Source organism: Sus scrofa, chromosome 12, assembly GCF_054392235.1.
Source record: "Sus scrofa isolate SSC_HxYL_T2T_F1_AM1 chromosome 12, Sscrofa_HxYL_maternal_Yorkshire_Landrace_v2.0, whole genome shotgun sequence".
Classification (NCBI taxonomy): Eukaryota; Metazoa; Chordata; class Mammalia; order Artiodactyla; family Suidae; genus Sus; species Sus scrofa.
Window position 1 is genome coordinate 63390916 of NC_139394.1, and position 15395 is coordinate 63406310.

The following is a 15395-nucleotide window of genomic DNA, read 5'->3' on the forward strand; positions in this document are numbered from 1 at the left end:
CCGTCCCTGGCCAGACTCCAGCAGAGGGCCTGGAGAACAGGCCGTGCCCGTCCCAGTGGGCACACAGTAAATACCTGTTGTCACAGAACATCGGCTCCGTGAAAACAGACCCGTCTGGGGGCGAGGCTGAGGTGGGGGCCTCCGAGTCAGGAAACGAAGGGCTTTGTTTTCCCTACAAGGAAGGTGGGTGCCCCGGCAGCCCCCGGCCACATCCCAGCCTTCCTGTTCTCGTCCCCCTTATCTTGATGGAGACGGTAATTTGTTTCCCATCTTCTATAGGAGCAGAGCCGGTGGCAGCCCGTGGAGTAGACCTGTGTGGGGGCAGAGGTTTTCTGATTACAGTCCATTAAGGCTGAGCTGTGATTTCTAAAGCGCTTTTCATTTGCAGCAGGAGCCAAACCCCTGCCCAGTTTCCTCTCACCGACTAAGCAGTGCGCTACTCTATGAAAATGAATTTTTTAATTATGTTAGTTTAAGGAGAAGCCTAACTGAACATGTGTGTTGAGCGAAACAGAATACTCCAGTTGGCACAGCAAGAAAGAGGGCTTTGGAGAGAGACCAGCAGGGTCCCACGTTGGAGCCTGACATCTTAACAGTATCCAAAAAGCCTGGCTCCTTCGCGGCCGTTTCAGTGGCAGGACAACTCCTGAGCCCGGACCACCTGTCCGCTCCTCATTTCCAAGTCGCTGCCGATGCTGCTCCTGGCGGGATACAGCTTGACCGTCATAACTGCAGGACGTCATCTGCTCCAGTCCCCTGGATGTGACGGCACGGAGCTGGTGGCTGCTCCCTGCCTGATGCCCCGAGACCCGGTCCCAGCTCCTCCTCTGCGCGGGGCCCTATAACGTCCAGAGATGGTTCTGTGTGCCGTCAAAATAGGACGGAGTTGCCTTCTGTCCCCGTTTTCCAGTTCAGTTGTACCTGGGTGGTCCAAGCCTCCCTTCTGTCTCCACTAATTCCCCAGGGGTGCTCGCTGTCAAGAAAAATATCATGCGTGTTTGTAGTTGAGCAAGCCTTTTTTTTTAAGGTACCAGCACTCGTATCTTAGTGAGCGGGACATGTCACTGCAGTTTCTCCTTCCAGCAGGCCTTCCTCTGCTCCGCTCCAGTGCCTTTAGGTCCCCGCCCGGCAGTGCCCCGTTACCCCTTTCGCTCACTGTGTGGCATTAGCCTTCTAGATGATGCTGGTACCCAGTGCCAGTGAAGCTGAGTAGCCCCAGGCAAGTTAATTCATCATCCCGGTATGCACGCTGCAAGGCCTTAACCAGGATGCCTGACAGAGAAAACAGCCCCAAATAGAACCTTCCCATGGCCACTGGGAACTGTGCTCCCCGTGTCCCCCATCTGTGGAGAAGACCTCAGGGTCTGCCACTCCCAAGCCTCCGACCACCTGCCCCCTTGGTGGTCCCGTGTCCCCCGTGACCCACTCTCCCTGGAGACGGCTGCACTGGGGGGAAAGCCCTTCCCCGTCTGACCTCACCATCCTGTCCTTGCCACAGCCCTGCCACAGCCTCCACGCTGTCCCAGAAACACGCTGAACGGCTCTTGGGCTCTTCACAGGATCGGCAGAGTTGGGTCATGGCCTCCAGCTCACCTTTGGGGCGGGCAGCCTTCCCCAAGCAGAGCAGTCAGTCCCAATTTTTGGTTCTCTGAACAGCAGCAGCAGCGCTGTGTCCTGCCTCTCGGGCGCCCGAGCGCAGGGCTGTGTCGTGTTGGCCACTGTTTCTCTACATCCAGGGTCATACCTGGCAGGTGGTCGTCACCATCTGTTTGCCACCAGATTCAACCAGTAGCAGCTGCTGCTTTTACTACTGAAATCAGAGTGTGTGTCCATGAACTCAGGGGTATGTGCACAGCAGAGACGGGGTTAAAATGGACGGGGGGCAACAGCCCTCCTGCTACCCTGCGCCACTGGGAATAAGCGAGTTAAGATGTTGAGTCCCCTCCTCTCCCTGACATGAGGGCCGGTCCCTTGAGGCCCTGGTGACATGGGGAGCTCTGCAGTGGCTTCAGTTCTGTCAAGCAGGGAGCTGCCACCTGCTGGGGAGTGTCCTTCCACCTCAGGCCCAAGCCCCTCACCCACTAGCCCAGCTGGTGGAAACAGAGCCAAAGCCCAGGCCAGAAGCCCTACTGGGACAGTGCCCTCGGTGAATGCGACCTTTGTTGTGGCGGAGTTGGCACCGCGGGGGGCGGGGCGTGGGCAGGAGCCACAGGTGCTCCGCGCTGCAGGAAGCCGGATGCCCTCGTGCCAGGCCTCCAGCCCCCGCGGTGAGGATGGGGGATCTGGAGAGGTTCAGCTCCCTGCCCATCTCCACCTCCCTCTCGGAGCAGAGGGCAGCGCAGATGCGCGGGGGGCCCAAGGGAGCCCCGCGCGGGTCGGCAGCTGCCGGTCAGCGGGACGATGGCTCTGTCAACCTCTGCTGACAGCGTGTCTTGCTCCCCACTCTCCCTCAAACCTCTGCAGGAGCAATTCTTCTGGGAGGAATCCTCTACTCCTGGCAGTTTCCCCATTTCAACGCCCTGAGCTGGGGCCTCCGCGAAGACTACTCCCGGGGCGGCTACTGCATGATGTCGGTCACCCACCCGGCGCTGTGCCGCCGTGTCGCCCTGCGCCACTGCCTGGCTTTGATCGCACTCTCCGCCGCGGCCCCTGCCCTGGATGTCACCACGTGGACCTTCCCGGTCATCGCCCTCCCCATCAACCTGTACATTTCCTACCTCGGCTTCCGGTTCTACAGGGACGCGGACCGGAAGAGCTCCCGGAAGCTGTTCTTCTGCAGCCTCTGGCACCTGCCTCTGTTCCTGCTGCTGATGCTGACCTGCAAGCGGCCGGCCGGGCGGGGCGACGCCAGGGAGCCTCAGGGCTGACGTCACGCTGTCGTGCGGGAACGGCGAGAAACATAGGAGACGCACAGGTTGTTTTGTTTTGTTTTTCCTCTCTGCTGTTAGGCAGGAATATTTTGGTAATCTGAAAACACCAAGAGAGAAATCGCAGGGTTTGGGACAAGGTTGTAACATAATTGGTGCTCAGGGCTCGCTCAACAACTTTTGTAAATGGTGATATCCAAAATGCTCCCCATTAGGACTGCGTTGACTCGGTCGATTAACACAAGGAGTGGTTAACCCCTTTGCGGGTCGTTATGGAGCTCTCGCGCCAGCCCCACCCTGTCTGCTCATCCTCTCCCTCAGGTAGAAGTGCAGGTGAGCCTTTCCTGGTCCCTCCACACATACTCCCCACCTGCCAGCCAGACAAGGTGCGAGCTCACACTGTGGTATCTGTGGTTCTGTGGCCTCCGGTCCCTGCTGGGACAGCCCCCCTTGTTGTGAATGAGCCAGGGCCCCTCTTTCTGCTCCCTTCGCCCCACACCTCCTCAGCCTGACCATCCCTCAGACAAAACCACGGATGTGCTGCCGCTCGGCCTTGGCAGGAAGAATTCCAAACGGTTGCCCAGGGAACCTCAGGCTGGACCGCCAGCCCCCCCACCCCAGACCCCCAACCCCGACCTGTCAGCTTTCAGAAACTCCAAGCAATCAAAGGCATCTTTAAAGTTCGCTTTACTATATAGGAGGTATCAGAGCATTTCTTTCTGGAAGGGTCTCTCTCGACTTAAAACCAGAAATCCCTCCAGCTCTGATCCATCAATTCCTCTTTATTCACGACTGTGGTTGTCGGCTTCTCTTTGCTGCAAGGCTCTGAGGCCAAAGGAGAAGGGGAATCAGAAAAGGGTGAGCAGGGCCAGCCAGCCCACGCAGCTCACGTTCCTGTCCCTTTAGTGGAAAGCACATTTCCATCCTTCTATCTTCTGAATTCAGAAATGAGCCTTCACGTGTCCAGTGGCTTTGAGAGCCAGAAGCAGGTGCTGGCCCCCTGTGGGGGTGCTCCTGGTCCTGGGAGGGGTGGGTCCCCGCAGCCAGGTGTGCCTCCATCCCTCAGGCTTCACGTCCGTCCCCTCATCCACTCTCCACTCCCACTTGCCTGAAGGTCTTGAAGCTTAACAGGATGTTTTCATTACTCAGGCTCCAGGGGCATGGCTGCCCTGGAAGGAATTCATTCGGGGAGTTTAAGCAACACTTAGGCAGTCATTGCAGTCTGCCTGTTCTCTCACAACTCCCCAAAACAATGCAGTTAGTATCTGATGTCTGTTTCCACTTACCTGAAACACTCTCTCTTGGCCGTGTCCAGATGGCACTGTGGGAAGTGACACAGGCATGTCGTGGGGGGCAGGGGGTTGGGGGGCGGCACCCGCAGCCCTCAGATTTGTAAAGCGCATCGGTTCTCTTTTCCTGCTGCAATAAACCAGCCCCTCAGAACCGCAGTGTGTGTGACGTCATTCCACTCCACCTCCGGCTCCTGGTGGAAATGATAACACTTGCCTCATTTTCACAAACTGGCAGAGGAACAGAAGGACCGTGGATGTTTCTGTTTGAGGTGCTGGAAGTGAGCAGCCTGTGCTCCCAAAAGAGTCATAAGCAGAGGCCAGGCTCCACCCGCTCCCCACCCTCTGCTCGGAATCATCCAGTCTCTCCCCACCTCCTTCCTTCAAAACCCTCTTAACGATGACACCCGCACAGCCCAGGAGAACTCATTTGGCTCAGAGAAGAACTGGGTTGGGAGGTGGCCTTGGTTTTTTTCTCTGGAATGATCGGCCAGCGAGCCATCACCCACAGAGCACTTCACCTGTCAGGGGTGCCTTTTCTCCATCCATCTTGTAGGATCCATGTTGTCAACCCATCAGGCAACCAAATAAAAAACACATGGAAAACAAACAAGGTCCAGCCATCGACTCGGACGCTGCCGTGCTGCTTCTGCTGTTTTCCCATCCGCTGTCAAACCTTTTAAATAAGTTGATCATCTGCCTGGAGTGGAAATGAAGTGGGAGCAGTACGTTTCTCTTTCGTTGGTAAGTCAAACGTAATTGACCCCGTGCTGGACAGAGTACAGTTTCCGAGCCTGTGGAAGTTGGGAGGGGTGTTCTGGGTCGGAGAAGCCCCGACGCTCACTTCCTGATTCGGACTCCATCACTCAGTCCCTGGGCCCCACGTGGACATCATGGAACGTCTGAGAAGCAAGGTGTCTGACCACCCTGGGCTCTCGTTCTCATTGGCCCAGACTGGGTCATAACTCGCTCTGCGGTCCATCACTGGCTTGAGCCACCGCTTTGAGCGCTCTTTAAACGTCTTCCGCATCTGACAGCCTCTCCCTCTTCCACTGCCACCAGCGAGGTGTGACCGCCTGCCCCCCCCCTTGCCTCCACGTCTCCCGATGGCTCTCTCTCTACTTTTGTCCCTGCCCGAGACTTTTCCACGCAGCAGCCGTTGTCATCCTGCTGAGACACCAGGCCAATCATGACAAGCCCTGTGGAGGTGCTCAGTGGTGCTTTCTGAGAAGGTAACCCCACCTGGGCCACCAGAAGCCCCTGGTCAGAGGGATGGTGTCTCTCAGCCCAGGATGGAGGATGAAATGACCTGGAAGCCTCCTTATAACAGGTAACCAGTGGCTTGTAAAAGTCCTTCTCCCACGGCTGCAACAGTCCCCATTCCCACCCCACCCGACCACCTGCAGGACAGTCGGGGGCTGCACCAACCAGAAGGCCCACAACCTACGGTCCTCCTGTTTCTCAACTGACTTCAGACACCACCCCACCCACCGCCCGTCTCCCAGAGCACATCTTCTGTTTTCGGATGGGGCAGGTCACAGCTCCCCTGGCTGCGTTCTAGGTCTCAGAACAGTTTCTCATCCTCAGCACGACTGACATTCTTTGCTGGGGGGAGCTGTCCTGGGTAATCACAGGCTTCCTGCAGCATCTCTGGCCTCCACTAGAGGCTTCTCCCAGTTGCGAAAACCAAACATTTCTCCAGGCGTTGCCGGTGTCCCCTGGGGGGCAGGGGGCAAAAGCACCCAGGGGAGAGCCACTGTCTTAGAATTACTATTAAAAACCCGCAAGTGAAAAAGCTCTGCGGCGGACACCCTGTTACCTTTGCCATCAAGCCCCCTGGTCACCTCCATTCCTTTACCGGCACCCTGACATCCTCACACACCCCCGTCTGCTTTCAGCCCACGGGGTTTGGATGGGCTGGCGTGTCACCTGGGCTTGATCCGCGTGAAGACAGCATCCTTTTGGCCCCAGTGGTCTGCTCAGGACGGGCCGTGTGGTCCAGTTCATAACCCTGAGAGTCAGGCCTAGGAGTCGGAATTGAACTTGCACTTTTGAGGGTATAAGCCTGGAGTTTCCGGCTGCTGTTTGGTCATCCGACTCCAGCAGGGCCCCACGCTTGTGACTCCCCAGGACCGTCGCTTACATGATTTCTTTGGGGCTTGAGCCATTTCGTGTTGCATTTTCCGTCATTTGCATGAGCTCTGATCTGCTTGTGGTCGCAGATTTCCTGCAAGATTGCACTTTTCTCTTTGCTGGTTTCCTCACCCCTAGGCAGTTCTCAGGGATGCACAGGGCCTGGAGAAGGGGGATGAGAAGTGGGGAAGGAGTTCACTCTAGAGGAAGTGAGAACCTCCTCCTCGGGCTGGAGAGTAGGGTGAACCAGGGGTAAAGACCAGGCGGCATGAGGGTTATTTTTTGTTGTTCTTGTTGTTTTCTTACTGAAGCATAGTTGGTTTACAGTGCTGTGATAGTTTCAGGTTATGCCAAGTGATTCAGTTATATATAGTCTTATATTCTCTCTGTATATTCTTTTATCTATATTCTTATCTATATTTTTCAGGTATATTCCTTTTCAGATTCTTTCCCATTGTAGGTTATTACAAGACATTAAATATAGTTCCCTGTGCTATACAGTAGGTCCTTGCTGTTTATCTGTTTTATATAGAAGAGTGTGTATCTGTTAATCCCAGACTCTCAGTTTAGCCACACACATCCCACCGTGATGGTTCATTTTCTGTGTCGCCTTGATTGGGCCCCGGGGTGCCTGGATACCTGGTTGGACGTGGTTCCGGGGGTGTCTGTGAGGGTGTTTCCGACGAGATGAACATCGGAGTCCGTGGACTGAGAAAAGCAGAACTCCCTCCCCAACGCGGGCGGCCTCGTCCGGTCTGAGGAAGGCGGGAAAGAACGGAGAGGCGGAGGGAGGACGAGCTCGCTCTCTGCCCCGGCTGACCTTGACCTGGCGCACCTGTCTCCCCCCGGCTTCAGACCCAGCCTCCGACCAGACTGTGTCCTCGGCTCTCCTGCGTCTTGGGACTTCGTTTCCATAGATCCACCAGCCCGTGGATCAGCCCTGTGGATTCTGGAGAGCCCAGACTGACTAAGGTTTGGGCAGAACACGAGTGGAGGAGGCGCTCTGGGCCTCACACCGACTCGCGCCTTCCTCCCTTTCTGGTTTACGCCTCTCCCTTGGAGAGGGGCCACCCTGTTAATGAGCCTGCGCTACCCCCCTGAGAAGGGACCCTGGGGGTTCAGGAAGTTTCGGTGATGTGAGTAGGACACGTAGACACAAGGCGTTAAAGAATTTTAATAGAGTCTTCATGTAAATGTGAACGACTTGGTAACTTCTGGGGGTGCTTTTGGGGGGCACCTTTTGTATCTTTACGTCATACCTACGCTGAGACCAGAACTGCCTGGACAGCAGCCGCCTACCCTGAAAAGTAAACCAAATGTATTCCTAAGTCAGTTTTACAGACTCTTCCAAAGCACTGTCTTTATTTGTGGACTATGGGCAGCCAGCAGCTGTAATATTTAGAAAGACTCATAAAACCCGCTGTGGTTTCCTAGGCCTGGGGCGCTAAGGTTAATGCCCTTTGAGACTCTTGGGGGACGTTGGGCCTCACCTCCTGGAAAGTGAATATGTACCTGTACAATTTTGCAAACAATTTCAGAGGGTCCGGGGACCCCCCAAGTCTCTAACATGATGCTTTTCCTTATACACTTTTTTTTTTCAGCTTAGTCCCGCTGACACACATTTTATCTCCAGCCAACTGCTTTGAAATTCCAGAGACATCTCTCTTTGTTCCATCCACACCCTGATGGGAAAATCATGCATTTAGGAGTCAGACCTGAATTTGAATCCGGGTCTGCCCCTCGGTGCTGTGACTCGTGGAGGGTCCTCACCCCACCCCCACCCCATGGGTAGCAGGGCACGATTCCTGGCCATGGCACGAGCTGCAGGGAGGAGACTGAAGGGGTCATGGTGTTTGCTTTGGACGGTGCTGCCTCAGGGAACTGCGGTTTGACCGACGCCTTTGCTGAAGTGCCGCGTTGTTCCGGCCTCACGTGGGCACAGCGCCAGCGGCCACGAAGTAGAACAAGAATGGAGACCGAATCACCACCCGGCGGTGCAGGGTGCGGGGTGCAGGCGTGCGCGCCTGGCGAGGGGCTGGCTGGGTTTCCTTCTCGCCTTCACCCCTCCTTCCAGGCGTCCGGGTCTTTCTGGGTCTGTTTCGGTGCTGAGTGCGCCACCCTCAGTACGTCTGTCTTCACAGGGCCGTCGCTCCTAAAGCGGACCCCTTTGCCCCACAGAGGTGGCCGCCGCGCCCGCTCATCTCCGCTCTCGGGGCGTCTCGGCTCTTGCGCATCTCCGCCCTGCCTCCCTCCTCCCTTTGCTCCTCCGCCCGCGGCCGGATCCTCCTGGACGACAGCCTCCATTTCTCATGAACCAGAGATTCCCTTTGATCTCACGGCCCTCAGCCTCCCCTGACTTGAGTTCCAGTCTCACCTCCCATCTGCCACCCGCTGCGGACCTCTGTCCTTAGGTCTCCTGTCCCCCACGGGGACCTCCGTCCTCGGGTTCCCGGTCCCCCAGGCCTGCAGGGAGCCCCGTGGACACACGTTTGCTCACGCGGGCTCTCCTCTGCGCCGTCTTCCTTTCCGGGTCTTTCTGGAACAGCAAGGTGTGTTTGTCTTCATTCCCTAGAGCTGCAATGTCACCTGACCACAGACCGAGGGCCTGTGGCAGTGATGTTTATCCTCTCACGGCCCTGGGGTCCCAGCCTCCGCCGACCTTCCTGGCTCAGGGACCTCCGGGGAGGATGTGTCCCTGGCCTCCTCCAGCTTCGGGGGGCCCCTCGGCTGTGGCAGCCAGGCCCTGCCTCTGTCTTCATGTGTGTGGCCTCTCCTCTGTGTCCTCTTCTCGCGACACTTGTCACTGGACGTGCGGCCCGCTCTGACCCACCATGACCTCAACTCGGGATCCTTAGCTCATGGACCAGTGTAGAGGCCCTCTTCCCAGATAAAGTTGATCTCAGAGGTCCAGGGTTGGGGTGGGGGGGAGCCGCCGCCCTGACCCTGCCCACCCCCTCACCTTCAAGTCGGAAACCCTTCTCCACTGTCGGGGTGAGGGGAGCAGGGGAGCTGCCGCTGCAGCCAGCACAGGGCCAAGTGAGCAGGCTGGAGGGTGAAGAAGGGACCTGCAGTGGTGAGCCCTGAGGCATGGGAACCCCCTCCAGAGCTGGCTAAACCCCCACCCTGAGAGAGTGGGGCAGGGAGGCAGCCGGCGGGGGTGGAGGGGGCAGTGAGTCGGGGTGGGAAAGGCGATGGTGATTTACCTCCATGTGATGGAAGAGCTAGCATCTGGTGAATGCCCCCACGGGTCTGGCACTGCCCTAACACTACCAACCCCATTTTACAGACAGAATCTGAAGCACAAGAGACCAGAGTCCTCTCCAGAGTCCTGGCGTGACAGGACCAGAGAGTCTTGCTGAGGTGAAATCAGATTGAGAGTCACAGGTGTCCATAGCCAAGAGCCACGGAAAGTCCTCGGGTGGGAGAGGGACGGGCAGAAGTGGGTGTCGCTGAGCAGGTTAATCCAGGTGAACAGAGCTGACATGAGCCTGGGGGCTGAATGCCCGCTGAATTGATGGCGAGGCTGGAAAAGCAATTTCCACAGAGAGCCTTCACTCCAGGACATGGTGTTACTTCCAACACACCAGGGACCTCCCCCAGACACTGTCCATGGAAGCTAAGTAAGAGGCAGGTCTGGGTTTTAGAAACCAAGTTCATTTGTAGGTAAATCTGTGCTTTTGTGCCCAGAGGATGGAAACAGGGTTGAAAGTCTGATACTGGCCTCTGGAAGTTAAAAGGTGGGCCGACTGCTGCAGAGACGCAGCCTCCCTTTCAAGGACAGAACCGATTGTCGTGGGTGGCCGATGGAAGTGACATCATTATTCTGTACTCACACTCTCACATCACAAAAGGTACCAGGCGTTTCTATTTCAAACCGGTTTCCAGAAAGCCCAAAGTGAAGAACTTCACGAAGCTGAAGTGGAAGTCACCAGGAAACATCCTCCTTGGCCGGCCAGCCTTCCCACGGCGCACTCATTAGCAAAGCCAGGGAGACGGGGCGCCGTTTTTGACGACGGGAGACTCGCTGATCTGCTGCGTCCGCCTGTTTGGTGACGGTTGGGAAGTGAAGGTGAGGAAGAGGCTGCAGAGGTGACCTCCAGCGGGAGAAAGAGTGGGAAGTGGGAAGGCGTGGCCAGCCGTGAAAGGCGGAAGAGCAGCGACAGTAAAGTGAATGTGGCGTGACTTCGCAGCAAGAATACAGGGCCATTGGGGCAGTGATGGAGACCTCTGGCATCAGCAGCCTTTTGGGTGTGAACCGGGGTGAGGGATAGTGAGCATCCGCTTTCATGAAAAGCGGGCTGCGGCATACGCACACTATTGTGTGTGGACGGCGGGTCCACGCACAGGGGCTCTACTCCATAGTCTGCGATAACCTCCAAGGGAAAAGAATCTGGAAAAGAATGGTCTGATCAGTTGTGTGGATACCCGAGTCACTTTGCTGTGCAGCAGAAATGAACACAACACTATAAATCAACTATACGCCAATGAAATTTTTTTAAATAAAAAAAGGCTAGAGAAATCGATTCACTGATTCACAAAAAGAAGGTCCCTAACATGCCTAGCAGTAGGGAAAATTCCAGGGTGAACTCGTGTCAAGATGTAGAAGGGTCTCAAGTGATATTTCAGCAGGTTTGGTTTGAGAAACAAAAGTCTGTGGCTGTTGGTCAACACAACCCTCTGTCGGTGACTTGCTGCCACTTTAAGAGGAATCGGTTGGAATGGCTGCTAACGGATACAGACCTTGGGGAGACGGGTTCTAAGAGGCCCTGGTGCCCCCAGACACCTCTGAAGATTTTCTCTTCGATTAAAACCGGATTTCTCTTTAGCCAGTAAGTGAGTAGAAGCTGGTTCAAAGGCTCTCAGGCTGCCACCTGCTACTTCAAAAGCTCTTTAGATTCCCTGAGCAATTGGCTGTAAGGCATTCACCCTCCTGGGTGTGGTTTCTTCCTTCTCTGAACGTGCTCTCCCCGAGTGAAGACAGAAGCAGTCTCTGAAGGTGGGGCTCAGAACAGACCTATCCTTGTGGCTGTGCGTCAGGCCTCATGGCTGCCGTGGTGGAGGTGGGGGGAAGGGTGCCGCTGGGTGGCTGAAAAATACAGGTAGGCTGGCATTTTAAAGGCATTGATAAGGAATCTGAATTTTGATTCTGTTTTTAAATGTACATGTTGACGTGATTGGAAATCCCCCATCTGCGTTGCTGCAGGTAACTCTGCCATCCTATAAACTGGGCCCATCAACTGTAAAAAGTTTATCCTATAAACATGTAAACATACTCTAAGGCACACTAGTTATTAGAGAAATGCAAATTAAAAAAAAAAAAGCAAACAGTGTGAGATACTGCGTCCCACCCAATAGGATGGCCACGATCAGAAAAAATGAAATAACAAGTGTAGGCAAAGGATGTGGAGAAAGCGGACCCTTCGTGCACTGCTGGCGGGAACGTAAAACGGTGCACCTGCTGTGGAGAACAGCATGGCTGTTCCTCAAAAAGTAACGCAGAATGATCAGAGGACACAGCAGTTCGACTTCTGGGTATATATCTGGAATAATTGAAGGGGGGGCTGGAAGGAATATGGGTTCACCCTTGCTCATGGCAGCATCATTCATGACAGCCAACAAATGGGAGCAACTCCGCTGACCATTGATGGACAAATGGACCATCAAATGTGGTTTAGATGATGGAATATTATCCATTCCTAAAATGGAAGGGAAAATTCTGACACATAATCTGAGTTAAATAAGCCCGACCCCACAGGGCCAAGGCGGTGTGATTCCTCTCAAGTAGGTACTCAGAACAGTCTCGTTCCTGGAGACGGAAGGTAGGATGGTGGTTGCCAGGCGCTGCGGGAACAGGAATGAGGAGTTAGTGTTTGATGGGGAAGAGCTTGGGTTTTGCAGGATGTAAAGAGTTCTGGAGACTGGCTGCACGACAATGTGAAGATACTTAGATGAACGGTACATGTAGAAATGGTGAAAATGTAACGTTTACGTGTATTTGACCACAATTCAAAAGAAAAACTAAAACAAAACCCTCGGGCCGTGGTTCTCAAACGCAAGCACACATCAGAAGCTGCCTGGAGGTCTTGCTTCAACACAGACGACTGGGCCCCGCCCCCAGGGTTTTCCGTCTCTTTTCCAGCGAATTCCCAGGTGATGCTACAGCTGCAGGTCCAAGGACCACACTTTGAGAGCCACTGCTCCAAGGCTTCCGTAAAGTGTATTTGTTTTTTCTCTCAGAAACAGTGAGCATTAGCTGAGATTTTCACAAACAACACCTAGGACCTTTATACCAGTAGCCTCATTCTCAAGGAAGTGGACTTTAATCGTTGCTACACTTTGACAATGTGTCAGGAATATTATTAGGCACCTTCTATACATTTTAATTCAATCCTTACAAATGAATTCATTGATTCAGCAAATACATCTTTGAGCGACTATCCAGGGCACTATGTCAGGGGTCCAGTGATCACCAAAGCAGGTGTGTTCCTAGCTGGGGCGGGGTGGGGCGCATGCAGTGATACAGTGACGCAACAGAGAAAATGACCACGTAGTTATAAATTACTGAAAGTGCTGGAAAAAAAAGGGGAGGCGGTAGTTGAGCTGGAAGACCTCCTTTTGATAAAGTGACCAGAAAAGGACTCTGAAGATGTGATATTTAAACTGAGGACTAGAAAGAGCCAGTCATGCAAGGTGGACAGAGGAGAGCAGTTATGAGGAAAGGATTGCAAAGGGCACGTGATGTGATGGGGGGGGACCAATCACTGCGAGTTGGCTGGGGGGGGGGGCTCCTTCCCTCCTGTCTGTCCACCGCCTCCTCCCCAACACATAGTACAGTTAGGCAAGCAGCACTGAGAAATAATAGTACCCTGAGTACAGATGCTTAGTTATCCTGAGAGGTGGGGTCACCTGAAGTTGGGGGGGCAGGAGGCCATTCAGGGAGTGGTTGAACTCCACTCAGAACACCAGAGTTTCTCTCTGGAAAACATGGGGGGGGGGGCACAGCCTAAGGCCTGGGGTCCCTGTAACCGAGCAGGACCTTGTGAAGCCTTCCCAGCGGGGACTCCCACTCGTGTCCCCCACCTGCCTTTTTATCTACAGAAAAACATTAGTCAAAGAATCAATTTAATCGGAGAAGTGAGAAAACAGAGAAAAAGGAAAACAGTCAAGAAGACAAAAAATGACAGTGTAGCCATTCGACAAAGTCAAGGACCTCTAGTTAGTGCTTCTGCAAAGACTATCGATCATATTCTGAGCCAGGCCCTTGGAGCTGTTTGGCAGGTGCTGAAGCCCCACCAGGAGGAAGAAGTCAACTGTGTGCTTCCCACAAGCACGGGGACCCCAGGCTGGCTGGAACTGTAAGGTTGATGATGCTGACTCCCAGTGACCCCACCAATCAGGAGAATGTCCAGGGGCTGCTCCCGCCCTGCTCCTCCGACACTGGAAGACTCCACACTGCCCCCTCCAAGGGTGGGGAACAGCCCTTGAGGCACTAGCCTGCTGTGTTCCCCTCTGTGCCTGGCAATTCAAGCTACTTTTTCTGTTTCCTCCAACTCTGTCTCAGCGTTTCTATTTGGCATCGGTGTAGAGGCACCTGATGTTTTGGTAACATATTATCAGCTGGTAGTCTGGAGGAGCTTGACCTCACTGAGAAAAAATTAGACAATTGAGGCAGGCAAACTAGCAGTTAAAAAAAAAAGAGGATGCCAGATATAACATGTGCAATGATTGAAATAAAGTACCCAGTAGGTGTGTTCAGTTGCAGGATGGATACCTTCAAAGGATGAACTAGCAACAGTCTATGCCAACAGAAAGCAAAGCTTAGCGTTTCCCAAATTCCAAGTGGAAAAAAAAACATGACCCAAGAATTTTATACTCAGCCAAATTTTTCTTCCAGTCTAAAAAGGCGACCAACAGACATTCTCAAACATGCAGGATGTCGAGAGGTATAGCATCCATGAACACTTCAAAATGACATCAACACACCTATCTATTTATTCCAAAAACTCCAGCCACCTACAATATGTATCCAAATGAAGCTCTCAGATTTCTTGGCTCCCTTGAATCATATAAAAACAAAACTACAAGAAGACAACACAAGGAATTGTGGTTAAGAGTGTAAACACTATCAGAGTTCCCTTTGTGGCTCAGTGGAAATGAATCTGACTAGTATCCATGAGGACACAGGCTCGATCCCTGGCCTCGCTCAATGGGTTAAGGATCTGGTGTTGCCCTGAGCTGCGGTGTAGGCTGCAGTCGCGGCTTGGATCTGGCATGGCTGTGGCTGTGGCTGTGGCTGTGGTGTAGGCCAGCGGCTACAGCTCTGATTTGACCCCTAGCCTGGGAACCTCCATATGCCTCAGGTGCAGTCCCCCCCAAAAGAAAAGACAAGAGTATAAATAGTATCAACTTTGATAAAGTGAAATAAAGTATGCACTCGTTTTTTTTATTAAGTTTGAAGGGATGAAAACAAGTATACGTGTATTAATGTATTGACCTCTCAAAGTAAGGAGTGATAAATCCTGTCTACAAGTAAGATATATATAAAAAAAAAAAATTCATTTTATTTTCTTCTTACCTTGAGCAGTACCTTTTAGGAAATCATCCTCTGAGGAGTAAACAGACCTCAACAGTCCCTTCATCTTCAGACTGAAGTTATCTCTAGTCAGCATTTAAAACACTCACACACACACTGAATGGAACGATTGCCCTGGCAGTGACCAGTAGGTCATGGAACATTCCTATTTATGTAATGCTCTCACTTGAAAAATTAAAAAAAAGGGTAATAGATACCTGTTTACTTGCATTTGCATAAAATATTTAGCACAAATAAACAGTTGCCTCTGGAGAGAGGAACTTGAGGTTTGGGGCTAGACAGTCATGCTCTATTCTGTATTTCTTAGAAATTTTTATTTTGGTGTTTGTACACGTTTTTCACTGTTAAAAAAAAAAAGAATAACTGATGTTATGAAGAGGTGAGAAAGTAGAACCTGCACCTGTGTTTGGCCGTGAAGAGCAGCAAAAGAAAAAGAGTGTGTTTGGATGCTGATCTGAACCAGACCATGGCCGGGTGGCGGGGGTGGGGGGCGGTGGCAGGGAGCGCGGGGGA

At 53.4% G+C, this 15395-nt stretch overlaps 1 protein-coding gene across 2 annotated transcripts in view; it reads left to right on the forward strand.

Annotated features, from left to right (window-relative positions):
* The window catches only part of COX10 (cytochrome c oxidase assembly factor heme A:farnesyltransferase COX10), a 110387-nt gene extending 95148 nt beyond the window's left edge, over positions 1-15239 (forward strand). Inside the window, exon 8 of one of the 2 annotated variants that reach the window (XR_014820226.1) lies at positions 14626-15239. Coding sequence is in view for 1 of the 2 variants with exons in the window: in NM_001244626.1 (NP_001231555.1) it covers positions 2464-2867 (404 nt within the window). In the remaining variant the exon portion in view is untranslated. 2 annotated transcript variants of the gene reach the window in all.
* Positions 15240-15395: the final 156 nt, after the last annotated feature.